The sequence below is a fragment of the Diabrotica virgifera genome, chromosome 5, assembly GCF_917563875.1.
Source record: "Diabrotica virgifera virgifera chromosome 5, PGI_DIABVI_V3a".
In the NCBI taxonomy this organism is placed as follows: Eukaryota; Metazoa; Arthropoda; class Insecta; order Coleoptera; family Chrysomelidae; genus Diabrotica; species Diabrotica virgifera.
In genome coordinates this window covers 28,785,030-28,810,682 of record NC_065447.1, presented here as the reverse complement: position 1 = coordinate 28,810,682, position 25,653 = coordinate 28,785,030, and the positions used below count along the sequence as shown (strand labels likewise).

The 25,653-nt window shown below is 32.9% G+C and overlaps 1 protein-coding gene across 1 annotated transcript in view; it reads left to right on the top strand.

Moving 5' to 3' along the window:
- Window positions 1-24,333, top strand: part of LOC114334742 (calumenin) — a 34,875-nt gene extending 10,542 nt beyond the window's left edge. Inside the window, exons 2-4 of the mRNA XM_028284833.2 lie at window positions 1,825-2,054; window positions 14,840-15,059; window positions 20,026-24,333. Of these exons, the coding sequence (XP_028140634.1) occupies window positions 1,825-2,054; window positions 14,840-15,059; window positions 20,026-20,317 (742 nt within the window). The 3' untranslated portion in view covers window positions 20,318-24,333. The remainder of the gene's footprint in view (window positions 1-1,824; window positions 2,055-14,839; window positions 15,060-20,025) is intronic.
- Window positions 24,334-25,653: the final 1,320 nt, after the last annotated feature.

The following is a 25,653-nucleotide window of genomic DNA, read 5'->3' as shown; positions in this document are numbered from 1 at the left end:
TTTTACAGAATCAACGGTACTGATCTGGCTGTTATGAAGTGGCAAAGGTTGAAGAGCTCCTTTATACGATAATGCTACTGTTTTATTTACGTTAAAAGAGAGTAAATTAGAGTCAGACCAGGTCTTTATCGTCAGTAGATCCGAAGTTATAGTTTCATGAAGAGATTCAATAGTTGAGTTGCTCCAAGTGATACTGGTATCATCAGCAAAAAGAAAAATTTTCCCATTGATTTTTAAATTAGTAATGTCATTTATAAAGATAAGGAACAGTATAGGACCCAATACTGAACCTTGTGGTACTCCACAGACGATGTTTTTGAGACTAGAGTCAGTATCATTTGCTCTAACTAGTTGTTTCCGATTATTCAAGTAGGATTGGAACCAATTCAAAGAAATACCTCGAATTCCATAGAAATTTAGTTTTGTAATCAAGATGTCGTGATTTACACAATCAAAAGCTTTGGCATAGTCGCAGAAAACAGTGGCAGTATAAAGATTATTGTTTAGTGCTTGGTAAACCTCATGTAGTACAGAAAACATGGCATCAGTGGTACATTTATTTGTTAAAAAGCCGAACTGATTTTGTGATAAAATGTTGTTATCAACGATAAAGGACATAAGTCGAGTTTTAATGAGTCTCTCAATAATTTTGGAGAGTACCGGTAGTAAGGCAATAGGTCTATAGTTGCAGGCATCAGATTTTTCGCCACCCTTATGAAGAGGAATAATAATGGCTGTCTTTAGGCACTCTGGAAATTTACCTTTTTCGAAGGAATCATTAATTAGTGAGAGGAGGATTTCCAACACATTTTCTGTGAGATTAGAGAAAATTTTTATAGATAGTCCATCAGTACTACAGGATGATTTGCTTTTGATACAATTGATTGTTTGGATAAGTTCAGAGTTATCGACTGGTCGTAAAAAGAATGAATTCGAGACCTGTCTTGAATTAGGAAGATAGGAAATAGGATCTTGTTGCGGCAAAATTGTTGATGTTATATTTTTACTCACATTAACGAAGTAGTCGTTTAGACTTTCAGGATTTGGAAGGGAAAATGATTGAGCTGTGTGAGTTTTATTTCGAAGATCGTTTATTATAGACCAAGTCTCTTTTGCAACACTTTTAGAGCTTCTCAGACGATTTTGATAATAGGCTTTTTTAGCTGACCTGACAAGTTTTAGATATGTTGTCCTGTACTTCATGATATATTCAGTGACAGCAACATTGGTAGTAAATTTCTTGATGTATAGTAGTGAACGCATATTCTTAGCTGATATGCGAATACCTTTCGTAACCCAAGGTTTCCGATGTTTTGGCTTAATAGGAATTAAAGGAAATGCCTTATTGAAGATGTGGAGAAGCTTATCTAGAAAAACACTGAAATTATAGTCCACGGCTATAGAAGGAAATTGCCACTCAGAAGTTAAGCATAAATTTTGGAATTTACGAAAATTCCGGGCGGAAAAAATCCTACCTAAACGTCGGGTTTTTGAGGAGGGTTTGCTGAAGATGTTAAACTTCGTATACACTGCTTCATGATCAGATAGTCCCGCATTAATAACTGTAGAGCAGACATCAAGGGGTGAGAAATCTGAGACAATATAATCGATTATGGTAGATGTAGTTTTTGTTATCCTTGTAGGAGAATCAACGTGCATTGAGAGACCATACGATTCAAATATGTTTGCCAGGGACACTTGGGTAGCACTAGCAGCAGCATAATTAATGTTAAAATCACCGCATAGAATTTTTCTGCTTTTATGAGGCAGGTCATCTAACAAATTTAGTGCATATACTCATATTCAACATAAATCTTTTTTTAGAATAATAGCAGACAAAATTGATGTCAACAATGATGGATTTATCAACAGAGAAGAACTCAAGGATTGGATCAGATTTACTCAGAAACGATACATTACTGAGGATGTTGACAGACAGTGGAAACAACAAAACCCTGATGATAAGCCAACCCTACCATGGGAGAGGTACCAAACATTGGTTTATGGTTTTCTAGAAAATATGGATCCAGCAGAAATCGAAAATGATAGTACAGGTAATTTTCATTAGAATTTTTGAAATAAATATTTTGCTTCTGATAGTTTCTCTCTGAATTATCCATAAAATGGTTTACTAGACATTTTTTATATGTTCATAAAGTTTATTTTATTATTTTTTAACTGATAAACCTTTTTAAAAATACAATCTTTTATAATGAAAGGTAAAATTAAAATATTTTTCTATGGATGCTCTACAATGTGCAACTTCTCTCACTACTTACATACATTCAAAACGAACAATTTCTCACACAGTGAGAAATATTTTTTGTCACAGTTTCTCCTACGGTTTTACATACATATGATCGCTGTTTCCATGGTAACATGCACAATACAAACACAATTAATGTTCTCAAACAAAATGTGTTGAAGCAAAACTTACCAGGAATTATCTTTCAAAACTGTTCAAACATAAGTAACTGTTTTATAATTTTAAATAAATAACGTATATAAATTTTAAGAATATTAAATACCTACAGTTCATCTTACCGTTGCACGTCATTATTTACGTTAGAGATCTAAGTTGACATTGTTGCCCAATTACCAAAAAATTCTTGAATTCATTTTAAATCAAATACATCGCACAATTTTTGCAGAAGTGGATTATATAGCAAAACAAAATAATATTCAATGTAAATAAATAAAAACTTTAGAAATAGAAAACAAGAATTATGTTATAATATTACGTTAAAGTACATAATAAAAACAGTAAATATAATAAAACAAATACTTATAGTAAAGAATATAAACAAATATGAAGTGTCATCACCGCAACTGTCAAATAAATGTTACCAATTTATGCCAAAATATTACCTTCGTTCGATTATAGTTACAGTGTATTCCGAACAAATGTGCTTCATAAAAACGCTTTATAATCCATTTATACAAATTAAATGAAACATATTATTGTGTATTTCTTTAAGTTAACATTAGTAGAAATCTTTAAATATTATTTCTACGCGTATATAATAAAATATGTCTAATGTTGTTCTGAAGCTATTTTCTTGTGGCATTTTTACAATTTTAACTATTTAGAATGGGAAATAAGCCACAATATTATTAAAAAATGATTTTTATTAACGTTTCGACGCCCAAATCGGGTGCCGTTGTCAAAATACAAAATACTATTAATATAAACAAAAATGTTGTTGCTTAGTAAAAAAATTCTTCTAATAATTTATTTAATTTGACTCATTTATATCGGCAATTCAGATACATATGATACATTTTAAAGTAGAAGACTTTAAAATGATATTGCCAATATTTATGAGTTGCGTTCCTGGGACGACTTTACTGAAAGATAGTTCATTCGATTACATGAAATCAACCCCAACTCAAGAATATCCGTCACAAAAAATCATAGCATGTGATCTGTCTTTAAAAAGACAACCACATGCAACGGTGACATTAAAATTCTCGCGTTAGAGATCTCATAGTAAATCACGAGGGAAAAACAGGAAAAACCTCGTGATACTATCCCGACATCGTAAGTATTTGGTCTTACATTTAATTTACTCTCAAAATTAATACCAAATTCTGACTTTACTATAATTTTGTTTAAATTATAAATATTATTATATTATTATATTATTAAATATATTATATTATTAAATATTATTATATTCGAAACGTTAATAAAAATCATTTTTTAATAATATTGTGGCTTATTTCCCATTCTAAATAGTTAAAATATGTCTAGTGGCTGTAATGCCAGTGTACTAGACAAAGTGATTCTAAAAAAGAACACACCTACCGCCTAAATATTTCGTGTTGGTATCATGTGACGTCTCGGGCTATGACGCGGATGACGTGCAACGGTAAGTAAATTAGATGGAGTATACATGTATACCTGTATGTATTTTATTTCAATTTATGCAGATAATATACCTAAAAGCACCTAAATTATTTAATTTTGAAGTTTGAACTCTTGACAAAACCGCATCCATAGAAAAAGTACAGTGTACAACACATGAGAAAATTACATATTTCTCCCTCGCTTTTATTTTTTCTCACTTGTTGTACAATATAGAATAGAATAGAAATATGCTTTATTGTCACTGAAAATTATACAAATTTTATGGACAAAGCTTAATATAAAATCAGAAAAAATAAATAAATAATAACAATAACAAATACAATTTTCTGAAATTTGATAAATCGTCAATATAAAAAAAATAAAAGTTAATAAAGTAAAGAAGAAAAAAACAAAATCGATATATTGCAACAATTTATAGAAATTGCAAAGTGAACATACAACAAAGTAAACTATAGACATAGGAACTAATAAGTTTAAGCTGCTGCATGTGACACCCAAATATAGATAAGTTTGGTTACTTGTACATTACTGTAATTTCCTAGTTAGTCATTAAGAAACTCTTCTACTGAATAATATGGTCTTTTAGATAGATGAGCTTTTGTCATTTTACGGAACTTGGGGAAAGATGTTGCAGATTTGAGTTGTAAAGGGAGATGGTTGTATAGTTTTTTTGCGGAATATAATGTAGATTTCTTTACTCAGAGGACGGGATCGGTAAATAGACATCAAAAGTTGAATTTCTGGTGGAGTAGTCATGATGAGGTCTTGCTGGAAAAACATGCATGTGTTTACGAATTAAGCAAACAGTTTCTAAAATATATAAAGATGGAAGGGTTAAAATTCCGTGATCTTTGAAGTAACTTCTGCAATGTGTTGTTCTTCTGAGGAAAAACAGATACCTTATTGCTCTTTTTTGTAATTTAAAAATAATATCTAATTGGGCAGCTGTACTAGAACCCCAAAAAGGAAGACCATATCGAAGATGAGACTCGAACAAGGAAAAATATGTTAGTTTAGAACAGTGGTTCCCAACGGCGTTGAAGAGAGATAAGGGGGCTTTTTTGGGTCCAAGGAAAATTTGGGGGGCGTTGAGGAACAGCTGCCGCCCCCCTAAAGTAACTCATTGCTTCTTTGCTTCTAACAACTTTGATTTTCGCTTCTCACACAGAAATAGAGAAGGTGAATCCGAAAATATAAACGAAATGCACAAAATGCATTTTGGTTATGCACCGTGCAATTTTTTATTTATCACTCAGTCCAACACTGCAACAATTTCGACGTTGCAGTCGAACGTTTCAGTTTGGTTAGTATAATTCCACTTCCAGTAGAACCTTTCTGCTTTAAGTGAATTTTGGCTCCTCCTTCGCGCAGCGGCATGGTCAGGCATAACTTAATCATTTGAGATTGTTTCGCTAAAGCAGGGTGGTGAATTTTCTGTGTGTTATTTGCAGAAAGTTGCAGTGCATTTATTAGAAATATATTTTATTGTAATACATATTTGTCACAAAGGTAAGTATCTATGTGGCATTTATATCACTTACTATAATTCTTTATTATTTTTCCCTATCGTAATTTACGAGGTATTTGTAAAAATGTAATAAATCTAAATTTGTTTCCTTATATGTATAGTTATTGTAAAATATTCAAAAAGTACCAACTTGCACAAACTGGATCAAAGTAAAAAGTTAATTAGGACCTACCTACACTGAGAGAAGAATTGGGGAAAAAGTACAAAAAATCTTAATAAAATTTACTATACTGAATAGTAATCTGATCATAGACTGCCAAAAATAAACTATTTACTGAATATAGTTATTTTTATAATATGTGTACAGTATGGTAATTTTTAATAAGTTGTTTTGTAATTTTTCCTCAAATTCTTCTCTCAGTGTATATTTATTTACTTGTGGCATGTTTTAAATTTCTCGACTACTTGCTTTGGATATTCCGCCACTCTGAAATATTGATTTTGCTAACTAAAAAAATATTTAAAAGTTTATTATTTAAAATTATCAAAGCGGTGGCTACAGCATATTTATTTTTACAGATATACCTACAGTATGTCCGATCCAAAGAAAAAGTGCAGACAATACAATGTCGAATATTTCAAGTATGGTTTTATTCAGTCGCCTTCTAATAAGGCATTACCAATGTGTTTAATTTGCCAGAGAGTTTTCTCAAATGAAGCCATGAAACCTTCACGATTACAAGAACATTTGACCAAAATACATCCCGACAGAAAAGACAGAAATTTATCATATTTTGAAATGCTCAAAAAACAACATTTCAAACGTCCAACTTTAGCTAGTATCTTTTCAGCAGCATCAAAGCAAGACGATGATGGGCTACGTGCTTCTTATAACATTTCCTTACTTATAGCTAAATCAGGAAAACCCCATACTATTGGCGAAGAATTAATACTGCCAGCTGTAAGTGAAGTTTTGCGGACTGTACTGCACCAGCCGGCATCTGATATTATTAAAAAAATTCCATTAAGCAATAATACGGTACAGAGACGAATTGACGAAATGTCTGAGGATGTGGAGCGTTCTCTAACTGATTATTTAAAGACTACTGAGTTTTCTTTACAGCTTGATGAATCAACACTGCCAAACAATGAGTCTTTACTTCTTGCGTACGTTCGCTTCATAAAAAGTGAAAAAATCTGTCAAGAACTGTTAGTTGTAAGAACACTGGAAACAGATACTAAAGGCAAATCGATATTTGATGTTCTGGAACACTATTTTACAGATAAAGGTATACCTCTGGAAAATGTCATAACTGTTGCTACAGATGGTGCTCCGGCAATGGTTGGACGACACAGCGGACTGATAGCATATTTGAAAAAATCGGTACCAAATATACTCGCCGTGCATTGTGTAATTCACAGACAGCATTTAGTTGCAAGAAATCTTAGTGATCGCCTTCATTGTTCACTACAATATCTAATTACTGTAGTTAACAAGATCAGAAGCAGTGGTCTCAATGATAGATTGTTTAGAAAACTGTGTGATGAAAACGACGAGAATTTTAATCGTTTATTGTTGCATACAGAAGTTCGATGGCTTTCGAAGGGTACCTGTCTAAAAAGATTTTATGATCTCTTTGACTCAGTTTTAGAGTTTTTTGAAAGCAATGATGATTCTTTGAGAGACAATTTATTAAAATTTAAGAGCGATATTGCTTATTTAACTGATTTATACGATAAATTTAGTGAAACAAACCTACAGCTACAAGGTGATAATTTGAATTTTATCAAAGCAATAGGAACTATTTCCTCGTTCGTGTCAAAACTTAATTTGTATAGGCAAAATTTGGGTCGGAGACAATTTCATCAGTTTCAAAATCTTTCCTCTGTGGAGACAAATGATGAAGACATTCTGGTATATTGCCAGCACTTGGAAGCACTTCAAGAAGATTTTAGGAATAGATTTCAGGATATCCTTGGTCTGATTATTCCAGATTGGGTGCTAGAACCGTTCTCAAGTTATAAACAGCAGAATTATCACTACAGGAGGAATTGATAGAATTGTCAACAAATGAAGAGTTAAAAGTGAAATTTAAAAATGGATATCAAGAATTTTGGCTGCAATGTCAAATTTCAGTATTATATCCAGCTTTATGGGCTGCATCAAAGAAGTTTTTCATTGCCTTTCCTTCATCGTATTTAGCCGAAAGAGGATTTAGCATAGTCAGCAATTTATTAACAAAGAAGAGAAATAGACTGTCCATAGTGGAGCGCGGTGATTTAAGATTGCTGATGACAAGTATGGAACCAAATATTGACAGATTACTATCATTACATCAAGCTCAGCCTTCTCATTAAAAATGTTATATTATTATTATATTGTTTTTTATGATATGTATTTAAGTTAAAGTTTGATCAATACATGAATACTGTATTTTTGAATAAAACATTTTTTTTTAATTTGTTGTTGCTTGGATTAGTTAAGGGGCCGTCGAATCATATTTAAGGTAGCCTTTGACCCAAAAAAGGTAAAACAATTGTGAATGAAAGTGCGTTACTAATTTTAAGAATGGAAGAGTTTTTTAAGGGGGGCGTTAAGTATTTTGTTTTTGGAAAAATGGGCGGTAGGCCGAAAAAGGTTGGGAACCACTGGTTTAGAAGATGCTAAATTGAGTTCTTTCGAAACAGATCTTATAGCATAGCAGGCTGAGGCGAGTTTCTTACTTAACAAATCGATATGAAGGGACCATTTGAGGTGGCTGTCCAAAAAAAATACCAAGAAATTTTACAGAATCAACGGTAGAGATCTGGCTGTTATTAACAAGCAGGGGTTGAAGAGCTTTTTTATAGGATAATGCTACTGTCTTATCCACGCCAAAAGAGAGTAAATTAGAATCAGACCAGGTTTTTATCGCAAGCAAATCAGAAGTTATAGTTGCATGAAGAGATGCAATAGTTGAGTTGCTCCAAGTGATACTGGTATCATCAGCACAAAGAAAAATTTATCCATCGATTTTTAAATTAGTGATGTCATTTATAAAGATAAGGAACAGTAGAGGACCCAATACTGAACCTTGTGGTACTCCACATACAATGTTTTTGAGACTAGAGTCAGTATCATTTGCTCTAACTAGTTGTTTCCTATTATTCAAGTAAGATTGGAACCAATTCGAAGAAATACATCGAATTCCATAGAAAGGGCCTAGCCGGGTAAGATGGTGAAAAGTGCCCCCAACCCAATCTAAATTCCATATAGGCCACTTTTTAGCACATATAGAGGAACTCACTTTCTGAAATTTTTAGCCCCCTAGGTGGTCACGTGACCCCCCTAGAGCCTAATTAGGCTTTTTATGTTTTTATTTTTTATCTCAGCCGCATTAAGAGCTAGCCAAAAACTTTATTTAAAAAAGTTGTAAGTTTTAAAAAGATCTATATGAAAAATTTTTTTTTATTTTTTTGGCGGGAAATTCGAATTTTTAGAACAATTTTAAACTTTTAAATAAATCTGAAAAAAAAACTAAGACACTCGTTTTTACGAAAATTAATTATAGTGTGTATTTTTGCACAATCTTTCACCCTGAATTTTTTCAGATTTTTAAAATTGGTGAAACGTACCTTTAACAATAAAAAACCGCATTTTTTCGGTTTTTTTTCGTTTTTTTGATACAATTTTATACATATTTTTCAAAAAATTTAACACCGTCACTAGAATAGGTAAAAAACTGAAAAATAATTGGGATTTGCTTCATAAAAATTTTTTGTAACGCCATCCATTTTCAAGATACAGGGCGTTGAAGAAAACAAAATTTTACATATTTTTTACGATTTTGCCGAAACTACTGGCAACATTGTAATAAAACTTGGCGGGTTTTAAGAGGTAGTTATTGTGCATGTTTTGACATACAACTAAGGATTTAATATTCATCATTGGCGCGCATAGGGGTAATGGTCTGAACTTTTCAAAGAAAAAAAGATAGTACGCCACTGACATATTTCAAATTAACAATCGTTTTTGAATTCCTCGTTCAATTTGCAATAAAAAATCTATCTTCTCATTTTTTCATACGACGCGCTGTTTTGCTGCAAAAAATAAAATATCTTAACGCTTCCAAAGTATTCGAATTAATTTTGATAATGGATGTATGAGTTTATTATGTATGTAGATGTAGAAACTACTAGAAGTTCGAATACTTTGTAAGGGTTAAGATCTTTTATTTTTTGAATAAAAATGGCGCGTCGTATGAAAAAATAAGAAGATACATTTTTTGTCACAAATTGAACGAGAAATTAAAAAACGATTGTTAATTTGAAATATGTCAGTGGCGTACTATCTTTATTCTTTAAAAAGTTCAGACCATTACCCCTATGCGAGCCAATGATGAATATCAAATCATTAATTGTATGTCAAAATATGCACAATAACCAGCTCTTAAATCCCGCCAAGTTTTATTACAATGTTGCCAGTAGTTTCAGCAAAATCGTAAAAAATGTGTAAAATTTTGTTTTCTTCAACGCCCTGTATTTTGAAAATGGATGGCTTTACAAAAAATTTTTATTAAGCAAACCCCAATTATTTTTCAGTTTTTTACCTATTCTAGTAACAGTGTTACCTTTTTTGAAAAATATGTATAAAATTGTTTCAAAATACGAAAAAAAAAAACTGAAAAAATGCGGTTTTTTATTTTTAAAGGTACGTTTCACCAATTTTAAAAGTCTGAAAAAATTCAGGGTGAAAGATTGTGCAAAAATACACATTATAATTAATTTTAGTAAAAACGAGTGTCTTAGTTTTTTATTCAGAGTCATTTAAAAGTTTAAAATTGTTCTAAAAATTCGAATTTCCGGCCAAAAAATGAAAACAATTTTTTTCTTATAGATCTTTTTGGAACTTACAACTTTTTTTAATAAAGTTTTTGGCTAGCTCTTGATGCGCCTGAGATAGAAAATAAAAACATAAAAAGGCTAATTAGGCTCTAGGGGGGTCACGTGACCACCTAGGGGGCTAAAAATTTCAGAAAGTGAGTTCCTCTATATGTGCTAAAAATTGGCCTATATGGAATTTAAATCGAGCTGGGGGCACTTTTCACCATCTTACCCGGCTAGGCCCTTTAGTTTTTTAATCAAAATGTCGTGATATACACAATCAAAAGCTTTGGCATAGTCACAGAAAACAGTGGAAACAGTATAAAGATTATTGTTTAGTGCTTGGTAAACCTCATGAAGCACAGAAAACATGGCATCAGTGGTACATTTATTAGTTAAAAAGCCGAACTGATTTTGGGATAAGATGTTGTTATCAATGAGAAAGGACATAAGTCGGGTTTTTATGAGTCTCTCAATCATTTTGGAGAGTACCGGTAGTAAGGCAATAGGTCTATAATTGCAAGCATTAGATTTTTCACCACCCTTATGAAGAGGAATAATAATGGCTATCTTTAGGCACTCTGGGAATTTGCTTCTTTCAAAGGAATCATTAATTAGTGAGACGAGTAGTTCCAACACATTTTCTGTGAGATTTGAGAAGATTTTTATGGATAGTCCATCAGTACTACAGGATGATTTGCTTTTGATACTATTGATCGTTTGGATCAGTTCAGATTTATCGATTGGTCTTATAAAGAATGAATTCGAGAATACTCCTGAATTAGGGAGATAGGAAATGGGATCTTTTGCGGCAAAATAGTAGAAGTTATATTTTTACTCACATTAACGAAGTATTCGTTTAGATTTTCAGGGTCTGTAAGGGCAAAATGTTTGAACTGCGTGAGTTCTATTTCGAAGATCGTTTATTATGTACTATTATTACTATTTATCATACACAGAGATTTAGAAAATCCCTGCCTCTGGTGTCTTGAGATTCTCAGGAGTAAGGAATTTTCATGTAGGAAGCTCAAACGTCTCATCAATGCACTTGTTAAGCATGTTTTTCCCTTTGTTATCCTTGCCATCTTAAAACTTTTTACTTTGACTCTTTTTCATATGTATGTCCAGCTAGCAAGACAAAAATCTGGATTGTTGAGTCTATGTGCATAATTGTGTGTACCGATCAATCCACTGGCAATGTGACAAAATAAATTTTGCTTTTTATGTCAACTCGTAGTCTAAAAGGTCTGGCCACCGTGCTCGCCTCTGTCAGTGCACAACTTTGATGCTAAGGAATCGCAATCCCTGTAAACCTAGTATATAAAAACTATGGCTAAAAGAAACTTAATAGTAAATTATAGTAGTTCAGAGAAATAAGGAAAAAAATATCCTGTTGGTCACACAAACCCCTCCAGGTCGAAACCAACTTTTTTGAGTAGTATGGACATCTATAATAATAACATATGTTTCCTGCCGCCGATTTTGATGATATACCTAGTTATAAACAAATGAAGATCAAAAAACGCTAAATTTTCGCTTTTTTCGTCTATTACCAAAAAGTTAAGCATTTAAACAAATTTGAGAGTAAGAAACTCATAAATCGTATAAAAAACTGGCGTTCGCTGAATATGTCTCTACTTATTGGTTGCTTAAAAAATTGTAAAATAAATCATAAAATTTGAGTTTTTATAAATATTCATAACTTATGTAAAAATTAACTTAGAACTTTCTTATTACATGGAATGCTGAGACTTCTGGTGCTTAAATCATACCCTAAATTTCAAAGCAATTGGTCAAATACTTTAAAAGTTATTTAATTTGTTTATCCCAAATTAATTATTTTTTGCAACACTGTAAGTCAGAAAATGATGAAGTTACAGTAATATTTTGGATAGTTTATGAAGGAAGATTTACACTATTAATTTAATTTAAAAAATGACAAAAAATAATTCTAAATATCGCAAAATTATTTTGAAGGAACATGTGAATTAAAAAAAGGGGGCTAACTTCGTCCCTAATTGGCCTAGGACAATTGTTATTCTTTCTAAATGTGTATAAAAATCAAGTCTTTCTAAATATGGAAAAATAATTTTTCTACTGGTAACGGTTAAAAAGTTATTCTAATTGTTTATAAGTAAACAAAAAATCGACATGTTTTTGCAAAATAATTTTACATTGTTTAAAATTACTTTTTGTCATTTTTTTTTTAATTTATATTATAGTTAATAATATAAAATAATGTTCTTCTTTCATAAACTGTCCGAAGTATTACTGCAAAACAAATGAATTTGGGATAAACAATTAAATTTAAAATATTATTTAAGCACAAGAAGTCTTAGCATTCCGTGTAATAAGAAGGTTCTTAAGTAGTTCTTAATGTAATAAGAACTTAATTTTTACATAAGTTATGAACATTTATAAAATCTCAAAATTTAATGCAGTGGAACCTCGATAACTCGGATTAATCGGGACCGCGGCCGATCCGGGTTATCGAAAATCCGGGATAGCCGGAGAATATGGTATAAATTAATAAAATACGGTATACTTACAGATAAACTCCGTTAGAATTGAAATAACATGAAATATATTTATAAATATGCACAGTATGTACCATCACATCAAAATTACTAAAAAAACACCAAACACAAACGTAAGCAAACGGAAGCGAACAATACAAGACACACAATACAGTTACAATGATGTTATGTTATTTTAAGAACAGTGAAAACTAAAGACCATTGTTTATAAAAGAATTTTTTAAATAGTCTTTGGTGCCTGTTGTTTCTGCGGCGTGTGCTATGAGTCATTTTTACCATCGTATAGTTCAAATTACACACATACACATTATCTCTCAAATATTATATTACATATGTACATTTTTATTGTTGAAAGGTTTGTCTGATAATTAACTATTTTGATGGGAAATAAGCCACAATTAAATTGAAAAATAATTTTATTAACGTTTCGACGCCCAAATCGGGTCGTTGTCAAAATACAAAATATTGAAAATCAAAATGTTTATCTGGTGAAAATCGGTCCGGGTTAGCCGGACTTCCGGGTTATCGGGGGCCGACTTATCGGGGTTCCACTGTACTTACTTTGCAATTTTCTAAGCAATAAATAAGAATAGACATATTCAGCGAACGCCATATTGAAGTTTTTTATATGATTCATGAGTTTCTTATTCTCAAATTTGTTTAGAATGCTTCACTTTTTAGTAATAGACGAAAAAAGCGAAAATTTACCGTTTTTTGATCATCATTTGTTTATAACTATGTATATCATCAAAATCGGCTGCAGGAAACATATAGGTTATTATTATAGATGTCCATACTACTAAAAAAATTTGAATTCGGCCTGGAGGGGGATGTGCCACGAAAAAAATCTTATTTCTCTGGACTATAGTGTTTAAATAAGGGGATGGGATAAGCATTTCCAGATTTTTAGAGCCTCACCTGCCTCAAGTATGTTTTTTTTTATTTTTTGTGGTTTGCATTTCATTTACCTGGGTAGTCCAGTCCTATTTGGACCTTTTTTTCTACTATGTCGCTATCTCATGTTGTTTTTGTCCCTATTCTGCAACTTATTATTAGTTACTCCTATTAGTTATTAGTTGATTTTTGGACCGTATAAGTCTTGTGGCAGTTAAAAGATTTCGTACCGCTTTGTCATCCATTTCTTTTAATATGCTTTTCTGTTTTTTGTTCCTGAGGATAAATCTTTCTGACACATAGTTAGTAGTAGCTTTACTGAAATCCAAGAATGTAGTTACGGTATATTTGTTGTAGCAAATATCTCTATTCTCTCAACTGTAGCACTTGATGCGATTAAACAGTTTAACAATGACAAAGATCCTCTTAATACAACAATAGAAACTGACAAGAGTATCTACTTGGACATACACCAGAAATATGTACTTCTATACATTTAATATTAATACTTAATCAGAAGGTTGGTGACTTAAATCATACTTTCTTTGAGTGCGCAAAATATATTCCATGCACATATAATTTAATCCAAGATTTAATAAAATGTAATGTTTTTCCACCTTTCAATGTATCCTATCTATTGTCTCTGAATAGCAAGAATATATATGATTGTTTAATGAAATTTATCTGTGAAACTAAAATTAATCTCTAAACTTGTTAATCCTGATAATTTGGTATATTATGTACATATGAAAAAAGAAGAAGAAGAAGAAGAAGATACATAATGGAAAATGTGGTGAGCAACTTGGACAGTCCATAGCGGCCAGCTTTTGAACTGAGTAGAGAGCTGTAGAAGAGTTTGCTATGGAACTCTAAGGACCTCATTGCCTTCCTTATGTATGAACAGAAAAAAAAAAAAGTTGTGACTGGCTAAATGACACCCAAGTCAATGCCATAAAAAAAAATATTAATACTGTAATCATTTTAATTAAGTGTTATCATTTTGAATAGTGTTTATGTGGTTGAACTGCTAACTCAGTCTTTTCCTTCCAGCATTCTTTCTTTTACAAGTTATTATCTTTATTATTTTACAAGTGCATGTTTTTAGAATTCACTAGATTTCTTAAAATTAGTTCCTTTTTTATTAACACACTTTTTTGTATTCATATTACAATTTAAATAAGATTAATAGATTGAAAAATTATATAGGTTTCTCCTACAAAAAGATGATGGCCAGAGACCAGAGGCGTTGGAAGACTGCAGACAGAGATCAAGATGGTGAATTAAGCAAAGAAGAATTCGCTGCTTTCTTACATCCTGAAGAAAACGACTATATGCGTGATCTGGTTGTACAAGAAACTATGGAAGATATTGACAAAGACAAAGATGGCAAAATTTCAGTGGAAGAATATATTGGAGACATGTACAGGTAAGGATTTTATTTTATAAAGTATTACTTTTTATTTACGAGCCTTAGAAGTTAGAAGTAAATGTAAAGCTCTAACAAAAACTTGTCATGATAACTTTATAGAAAAAACTGAAAATTCCATTCATAGTAACAAAAATCGTTTTGGTCATTCATAAATTCTAAACGTATGAGGACGGTTTACCAAACGAAATGTCTTTGAACAATATCACTTATACAACTCCAAGTGATATTGCAAATGCTTTTGCATTATATTTCTCATCAGTTTATTCTGAGATAGCAATCAGTAAACGTGTTTTACCTCCCACCACCAATATAATAATAAATTCCTGTAATATTACAATATCTCAAGTATATGAAAAAATGATGACGTTAGATGTGAACAGAGGTCTTGGTCTTGACAAAATACCTCCTGTAGTTTTAAAGAAATGCAACGGCGTCACCAGGATGATCCTAAGGGCCGGGGGTGGGGGGTTATAACTACTGGAGTGTCGCTAGGGGCATGGAATAGTAATGGTCATAAGCGTATAGAGCTCAAAGTACATCCCATGGGGGGGGGGGGTTACAACCCCAAACTCCCCCGGTTACGCCTCTGAAGAAATTGCAGTTTTATTTTGGTAAGACCATTGTGGAAAATTTTTAATTCTTCTTTGTACACTGGTTACTTACCTGATCCTTGGAAATTAAGTTTTTTAACGCCAATACATAAAGCTGGACGTAGATCCGACATTACAAATTACAGACCATTTTCTATATTAAGTACTATTCCTAAACTTTGTATCTAGGGCTTTTCGTTGTTTTCCTCGTAATACGAGAGATGTCGCTAGATTGCGTCTCTAAAAGGTGGAATCATTGTATCGCGATGGTTTCCCTTAAATAGGCAGATTGTTTATGTTCCTTTCAGAGTTGTGACTGCATAGCTTCACTGAGGAGGCATGAGGATGCTGAAATAGCTATATCGAGATGGTGGTCCAGCTCTGAATCTAATATAAACAAAAACTGCCTTTATCTTTTCCATTTTTACTCAGTTTTGAGTATTTAGAAACTGTCTTTCGGTCCTTTTCCTAGATGAAGAGGAGGTAAATGCGTGGCCTAAGTGTCCTCTATTTGCTTTCTCCTATTTTCGTCGTCTCTGTGATTATATACATATTGTAAAATCCGGAGATACGGGATGCAGCTAGAAAGCAGTTTATTAACGAAAAGTCTTAGATTTAAAATATTGTTTATTATATTTTTATTTCAATTATTCTAATTGTTTAAAAAGTAGTAAACTTTGTATCTAGGGCTTTTCGTTGTTTTCCTCGTAATACGAGAGATGTCGCTAGATTGCGTCTCAAAAGGTGGAATCATTGTATCGCGATGGTTTCCCTTAAATAGGCAGATTGTTTATGTTCCTTTCAGAGTTGTGACTGCATAGCTTCACTGAGGAGGCATGAGGATGCTGAAATAGCTATATGGAGATGGTGGTCCAACTCTGAATCGAATATAAACAAAAACTGCCTTTATCCTTTACTATTCCTAACTTATTTGAAAGCTTAGTGTCGGACTGCCTGTAGGTATGTTTCAAATTGTTTCCAGTAGATGGGCAATATGTTTTTCAGAAACACAAATCATCGGAATTAAATCTTCTAATTATACAGACTTCTCTAAGGCATTTGACAGGGTAAATCATAACATCCTATTGTCTAAATTAGAAGCTGCTGGAGTCAATGGGAAACTGCTTGAATGGCTGGAAAGCTACCTAATAGGAAGGCGCCAAGTAGTAAGGATCCAGGATTGCCTATCTCAGGATGTAGTTGTCAGTTCTGGTGTCCCTTAGGGTTCACATCTGGGTCCGCTATTATTTATTATATGTATATTTATAATTGATGTTGCAGATATAAGCTGTGGTAAGCTTGTGCTTGCGGATGATTTAAAAATCTTTTCAAAAATATCTAGTCCTGATGATTCCGAAAATCTGCAATTTCATTTAAATAAAGTACAGGATTGGTGTAAAGAAAATGAAATGGAGCTAAATGTCAAAAAGTGCCATAAAATTAGTTTTTATCAAGGTATGATAGAATGTATATTCCGTTTGAATATAAACTTGATAGCACACCACTAGATTGTGTTGATACAATAAGAGATCTTGGAATACTGTTTAACAAATCGCTAAAATTCGCAGATTATATAGATTCTATTATTTCAAAGGCATTACAGATGCTTGGCTTTATGAAACGAAACTGCTATAATTTTAAAACTCCCAATACCCTAAAATTGTTATACTTTCTCTTATTAGACCTCACTTGGAATACTGTTGTAGTATTTGGTCACCTTACTATAATGTTTACGCAGAAAAAATTGAAAAAGTTCAAAATAAATTCCTTAGGTTTTTGGGATTTAAAATTGGAGCTATTAATGGGAGTAACAGGTTTTACAGCTATGAAGAAATTAGAGCATAATATTTAAATATCAATACCCTGGAAGAACGTCCTTATCACCATGATTTGAAAATTCTGTATAGTTTTTTAAATGGTACAGCAAATAGTCATTATTTATTTTTTAAGGTTGGTTTTAAAGTTCCTTTATTCAGTACTGGAAATGCAGTTGAAAACTCTTTTCATGTACCATTTCAACGATGTAATTATGGCCTCAATGAACCTATAACTAGAATGTTACGTCTAGCAAATCAAAATACTGAGAGGCTTAATTTTAGTTCTACACCTAACCAATTTATACGCGACTTGCAACAAATTAATATTGCCTCTTAATTGTTTTGTTTTGTCCACCCTTACCAGTCTGTTTCTAATTTGTTCTGTATGTAATTTATTTCTTTTAACTATTTTAACTATTATATTTTATGTGTTATAAATATGACTTATATTTAGTATCTACTAAATTGTTCCAAAATTTGTAAAAAGTTGTAACTGTATTGGGCTTGTCCCGTGGAAATAAAAAAAAAACAAACGTTATTTGTTTTTATCTATTATCATTATCATCGTTAGTGCTACAGCCTTATAGTAGAGTATCTGCCATCCAAAAGTCTATTTCGCCCGTCATCCCTATCCATTGCCAACTGTCGCCATTTTGCTGCACCTATTTTTCTAACATCATCATCTACACTCTACACCATTCTTACAAGTTTTGGCCTACTTCTGTGTCTTCTTCCCACTGGCTGTGACTTGGGATTCATCTAGGAGGTTTGTTCTGCTGTGAACTTGCTAGATGTTCTGCCGATCTTGGTCTTCTTGTTTTTTTTTTATGAGAGATAATACGTGTTTACTACAAGAGATCTGTTTGTATTAATTTGTGGTATATCTCATAATTGTACATGCTCAAAATTCCGTTTTCACAGATGCCATCGAATACTTACTCCTGTCAGGAAATTTAGTTCTAAAAAACCCAGATATACCCATTGGTAGGGATGGCGGTTGCTGACAAAACACCGGTTTTCGGTTATACCATTTGGTTTCGATCAAAATATTGATTTTCTCTATAATTCCATATTTATATCTATTATTCTAACTGGGAAATAAGCCACAATTTAACTTAAAAAATGATTTTATTGACGTTTCGACTTCCACCTCGGACGTCTTTATCAAAATACAAAATATTACTAAATTAAACAAAAATCTGAATTCTTCTAATAATTTAATTTAATCTAACTCATTCATATCGGCAATTCAGACATATACACTCACCGGCACAAAATTCTGCTACCAAAAATTTTTTATTAAGTTTGACAATTTATAACTTTATTATTTCTGCTCCGATTTTCAAGATTCTTGTACCAGTTTGTAGGTACAATTATTGATATCGTTTGGTATTATTCCGGTAACACAAAAATTTTGCTTGCATGGCATTATACAGGGGTGAATGGAAGCGTTGTATTTTCTCCTAACTTTAAAAAATTCTGTGGAAAAATGGAAGAGCTGATTTGTTTCATAGTCCTATCATATTATCCCGGAGGCATCACTAAAATTTTGTTTTTTTAATTATCCGAATATCTCTTTTCCTGTAATAGCTGTAACATTTTTTGTAAATAAAAACACTGATGGACTCATAAAATAGATGTTGGATTGATAAGATTAGAATGGCCCGCATGCAGCCCAGATCACAATCCTATTGAGAATTTATGGGATGAATTAAAAAAAGCTATTCGCCGTCATCCTTGGCCTCCAGAAAATTTGGTACCGTTATGGCCCTGGTAGAGGAATATCGGGCGATTCCCCAGGCAAGGATAAAACCTCTTTATTCGATGCCAAACAGATTGCGAGCAGTCGTTGCTGCAAGAGGTGGACATACCCGCTATTGAATTGTTTTGTTGTTAATTTTATTTTGTTTTGTTAATTTTAGTCCGTTTGATATTTTTAATTAAAAAAACCTTCCAAGCTGTGTTTTTATTTACAGCTCTTAAAGAGAAGAGATATTCGGATAATTCAAAAAACAAAACCTTAGTGATACCTCCAGGGTAATACAAAAGGAGTATGAAACTAAAATCAGCCCTCCAATTTTTCCACAGAATTTTTTAAAGTTAGGAGAAAATACAACGTTTCCATTCACCCCCGTATAATGCCTTTTAAGCAAAAAATTATTGTTACCGGAATAATAACAAATGACATCAATACATGTACCTACAAACTGATGCAAGGATCTTGAAATTCGGAGTAAAAATCAGAAAGTTATAGATTGTCAAACTTAATCAAAAATTTTTGGTGGCGAAATTTTGTGCCGGTGAGTGTATTATACGTTTTAAAGTAGAAGACTTTAAAATGATATTGTCAATATTTATGAGTTGCGTTCCTGGGACAATTTTATTTATATATATTTTGTATTTTGATAACCACGTCCGAGGTGGAAGTCGAAACGTCAATAAAATCATTTTTTAAGCTAAATTGTGACTTATTTCCCAGTTAGAATAATAAATTAGGTAAATGCCACAAATAAATAGCTTAAGACAAATACTTATATCTGTATTATTAAATTACAGAAGTGACGAGAACGAAGAAGAACCTGACTGGGTAAAGAGCGAACGTGAACAGTTCAACACCTACCGCGACAAAGACGGAGACGGATACATGGACGAGGAAGAGATCAAAAACTGGATATTACCCCAAGATTTCGACCACGCCGAAGCCGAAGCGAGACATTTGATCTACGAGGCAGACTCCGACGCTGACGAACAACTAACCAAAGACGAAGTGTTGACCAAATATGACCTTTTCGTTGGATCTCAGGCTTTAGATTTCGGCGAGGCTCTCACCAGACACGACGAGTTTTAAACGAAACTTCTTACGGAGTTTCTGAGGTGAAATTGATTTATTTTTAGCTAAATATGTGAAAATGTGGTGGAATGTTGATCTAGAAGCGAAATTTTATATCTAGTATATAAAAGAAAAACTTCATATACAAATTCGGAAAAAGTTTATGGTTAGTGTTACAAAATTAGCGACATATCTAACTAATATGCTAATATTACGTTTTCATTTAATAGACAAAGATCACAATCATATTTCATTGAGATATGAAACCTTTCAACATGAACCCAAAGGCAAGCACTTTGTCCTGGTGTCTTAGACCAGTACAATTGTAGTTGATTGAGTTCCCAGGTCCGGAGTTCCTCTCTGATGTGGCTTTTTGATAGTCCACAAAAGGGTTCTGGACTTTGGAATGGGGTATAAGCCCCATCTTTTGCGAGGCTGTCTGCTTCCTTATTTCCTGCAATTCCTTTGTGACCTGGCACCCACATTAAAGTTACTTTGTTGCTCTCCGATAGCTTCTTGAGGGGTTTTTTACAGTCTCAAACCAACTTTGATTCACAAGTAATTGACTTTGGAACCTTTAAAACGGCTTGGCTGTCTGATAAAATAAAGAGTTTTGCCATATGAGTGTCTAGGTGGAGACATTCTTGGATACTAATGTCTTTAGCATTTATTTCTGCCAGAAAGATAGTTAGGGGCGTTCCCAAGAGATTTGGATAGCCTGAAATTGGGCCCAGCAGCTCCCATTCCTGTCCTTCCAGTAGCCTAAAAGTGGGCCCAGTAACTTCCACTTCTGCCCTTTCATCTATCTGTGGCGACACGCTTTAATTACTATTTTTGCTAATTTTATTTTTTAATAACTTTTCTCAAAACGGTCATATAAAGTTCACATTTAATATACAAACTAGTTGCTAAGAAGTTTTACAAAACGAAATGTATCCCTAACCACATTTATGCTTTTGGTGTGTTCAGTTTAACAAACTGAATTCCCCATAAATTAATTACCTTATCAGACCTTATGTCAACGCACTTTGGAAATGCATTCGAAGACGTTTCTTAAAACTACAGAAAGGTTCTGAGCTTTTACAACGCCAGATGTAGTAATTTATTGCCTTTTCTAGCCATATTGTAAAACCACAAACATTATGACCGTGTTGTGGTCTCTTCAGTATCGTCACAGCAGGCAGGCAGTTCAGACGCACCCTCGCTGCCCCAAAACAATAAACAACCCTCTTACGAGATGAATAAGCACGCATTTTAACCAAAAATAAAATAAATATTACTGTTCATTGTTTACACTTATTTTTAATTGATTCCGTTAACACCCACCATCGGAGCATACCTTAGAATCCATCCGTATACCATACTAGTGAACCTTCTTCCAGTTTCGGTTCAACTTCTTCGCCCATTTGGTGGTTTTTATGACCGTTTCAAAGGGTGTTTCGAAGTCGAATTTGACTGGCATGACATCAGCCGGCCTATCCTTAGAATCCAATGGAATTTCTTCCAAGATTTTTAGGTGGCCCACTAGATCTCCAGGTTTCATTATTTGTGTCTGTCGCCCAGTGGCGGCCCGTGAGGTAGTGCCATAGAGCCATGGCACTACCTTGCTAACTATCCATAAACATATTTTTTATCTTCAAAACTTTTTAATTCCTATTAATTTTTTTGTGTGTATTTCTTTTGATCTTCATAAATTATATAAAATATGGCAACTATGGGCGCAATACAATCCCTGCCGACAGCGGAGAGTATTCGACAGGAGAATCTCCTTCGCGCCGAAGTCAGTACTGGCACGAGTAAAGAGAGAAAGATTTTACGAGCATTATATGTAAGTGACAGAGAAAGAGCTATATTGGACTATTAGTATACCTTAACATTAGAATCTCTGTGCCAGGCACGAGGGTATGAAGCCAGGTCTATTTATTTTGAGTTTCTTTACGTGCTGGTTTGTCGCTTTTATTATGTATATTTTCTGTTAAAAAGTTTTTGTATTTATAATTAAACTTTTAGTGCATCATGATCGTGGGTATTTTGATAATATTTTGATTATTTCTTAAGTTTAATTTATTAATTGACAATAAAGATTAGTATTTTAAAAAATTTTTGGTGGTTTTTCGCTAGAAAAAAAAAACTACAAATGTTATAAGGTGTTGTGGAGCTTTCGAGTTAGCTTTAAGAGGTCACGACGAAAAAGAAAATTCAGAAAATAGAGGCATATTTAAGGAGCTGGTCAATTTTAGCGCCGAATTAGACAACGACTTAAAGGTTCATATTATTCAAAGTACCAGATCTTTCAAAGGTCTACCTTCTCCGGACATTCAGTTGCTTCTAATTTATTTATGTCGGAGAAGTTTTCTGCTTATAAGCATCAGTTCTCCGAATCATTTCTTAATGAACCATGGAGACAATTTTAATTTTTAAGCAAAACTCGGTTTAAAACTGAATTAGAAGTAGGTACTGTATTAGCGAGACGAATTAAGTACTACCTCTGGGGCTGTTTCGCTATCGGTTTTATTGTAGAGGGAAGGTTTAAAAAGCACATTTGAAGAAACTATTAAACTTTTAAGTATTTTAGTTACCATTCCTATTCAACATCTGAAGCAGAACGCTGTTTTTCGATGTTTACATCGAAACCTAGTGCTTTAGGTATGCTATCTGCAGAAAAGCATTTTGTAAATTGTATTGATAATTTTAATTATAAAGTCATTGAAAACTTTGCAACCAAAAAATAGAAGAATGAACTTCATATATCGTAAACTTTAAAAGTGACATTACAAAAATTTGTGCATGTGTGTGAATAATGAAATAGTATAATTTTTATAAATTGGTAAATAGAGACTAAATCGTAATAACAATTTTCAAGCACTGTCAGCAGTAAATGCTGGTGGTAGGTTAAGAGGTTTTTATTATTAATTAATTTACGGAACTGTTTTGATCAGTGTTGGACAATTGCTTGGCACCTCAGATCAATAAACTTAAGATATGTACATAAGATAAAAGTATCCGCGCATATTTTTTTTAGTTTTTGTTGTCAATATACCTTTTTTTGACAATATCGTGAATCCGTCACTAAAAATTTTGGCGGCTGCTCGAGTTGTGGCACTACCTTCTTAAAGTGGTACGAGCCGCCACTGCTGTCGCCGCTTTAAGGCGGTGGTTACTGCCTCCCTCCTTATGCAGAACTGCAAGGGAGGAATATTCAGCATCGCCTCTAGAGCTGCAATGGGGCATATTGACATTGCCCCTATGATTCTCAGACAAGCTAGCCGCTGCACTTTTTGCAGCTTGGCGTAAGCTGTTGTTTTACGCCTAAAACAGTTTTATTTTTGACATATCAGAAATCAAAACAACCCAATATGTTGGTAAATTATTATTTTTGTTTTGTTTGTGGTCATGTTTCACATTGAAATTAGATTAATATTTACAAAAACCCAATTATTTTTAATGAGTAGGCGTTCTTACCACTGAGCCACAGAGCGGGTACTAACATATCTATTAAAGTAAAAGTAAAGTATCATGTAAATTACCTATTACGCATTTGTCGCGTGCACACTTTCCAAAAACTATCGTTAGACCACCCCACAACAACCTTTTCTGGGGACAGTTGGCCCATCCCTAGAGGGTTGGAGAGAGGCCAGTAGTAATCATAAAAAATCAATTTAAAACAAAAAATGTCATTTTCAACATTCCACCACATTAAACCTAACTGCCGCTACTTTAATAAACTACTTACTAAGTGCTACTTATACAATATTTGTATATTACCACTTTTTCCATTTCTGCGATACTTACCATTTTGTGTATCAGTAGATGTTTCTACGTACTATTTTACATTGAGCCATATTTTTCTACTTCTTTAATGTTAAGTGTAATGTATTTTGTCTTATGTTAAAAATATGCAATATTTTAATATTTTATGTAACGTTCCTAAATTGAAATTTGTGTTTGTGAAAAATTTATTTGATTTAGGATTAGATGTTTATAAAGTAAATTGTACATATTATTTTTAAATTAAATGTTTTAATGAAATTTTATCTATGTGTGAGTTTATTTTTATTTTTATGTAGAACTGTCTGTTTTTTCAATGTGCCTCCAGTAAGTTGTCATTACATGACTTTCGTGGTTACAAAGAACCAAACAGACATATACGACTACCAGAAGACTCACAAAATATAAACTACAATCAGGCACGTAGCCAAGGGGGGTCCATGGGGTCCGGACCCCTCCCAAAACTGCCTCGGCTTTGGTACCAAGGCAGAAAGTTTATCCCCAAGTTATTATTATTATTTTTGAAAAAGTGAACGAAATTATTATTTTGTAATAGGAATAGTTCCCCGGGGCCCCTAACATCGTAGTTACGGCCCTGGGTCCGGACCCCTCCCAAAATTGCCTCGGCTTTTGTACCAAGGCAGCAAGTTTATCCGCAAGTTATTAATATTATTTTTGGAAAAGTGAACGAAATTATTATTATTTTTTACTATTTAGGATCTGTTTTTATCTGTTAGGCTCTGTTTTTATTCAGTGCACGGATCAACTTAAAAATCAGATTTACCAAAACGAAAGTATTCTATGTATCAAAATTTCAAATTCTTTTACCTGGAATTTCCTCTACAGAAAAAGCAAAATTTCTAGAAAATGTATCTGCCTATTACTTCCACGGCACTTCCCTTACAATCTTACAGCAATAAAAGCTGAATAATATATTTTATGGTGTAACTGTAATAAATATCATCTTTGGAACCAAATACCGAAGTCGTCCGCGTAATGGAATATTGTAATAGAGATTTTTTCCAAACATTTACAGATTCCTTACAATTTTGGTAACTATCCCTGGCACAATAGCCAGTGTAGCAGTGTAGAACGTTCATTCTCAAATGAAGCGAGTAAAAACTTCACCCAGAAACAAGATTGGGAACGAAAGACTCATTTTATTGACTGTTTGGTCCGTTCATTGGAACGTTAATCCAGATATACAGGGTGAGTCACCACTAACGGGACAGAAGATTACAGCGAAACGGTAAAAGATTGGAAAAAAATTTAAATTGAATAGTTTGTATGTTGATAAAAGCTACATTTTAAAATTATTTTGAAATATACAAGGTGTCCCAATAAATGGCGGCGTATCAAAGTTATATTTTTTCTTATGGAACACCCTGTATTTTATTGCATTTTTTAATTATCCGCAAAAAATAAGGTATAGTTTCATAAGGCTTCCCTATACCTATGTTCAGAGTGTTCTGAGTTATGTTGACTTTTCTTAAAATGTAAAGTTGTAAAAGAAGGCTTATTCTCAAGTTATTTAAGAAATTATAAAAACATTAGTTTTACATCTAAATAGTTGGATATTGGTTGAA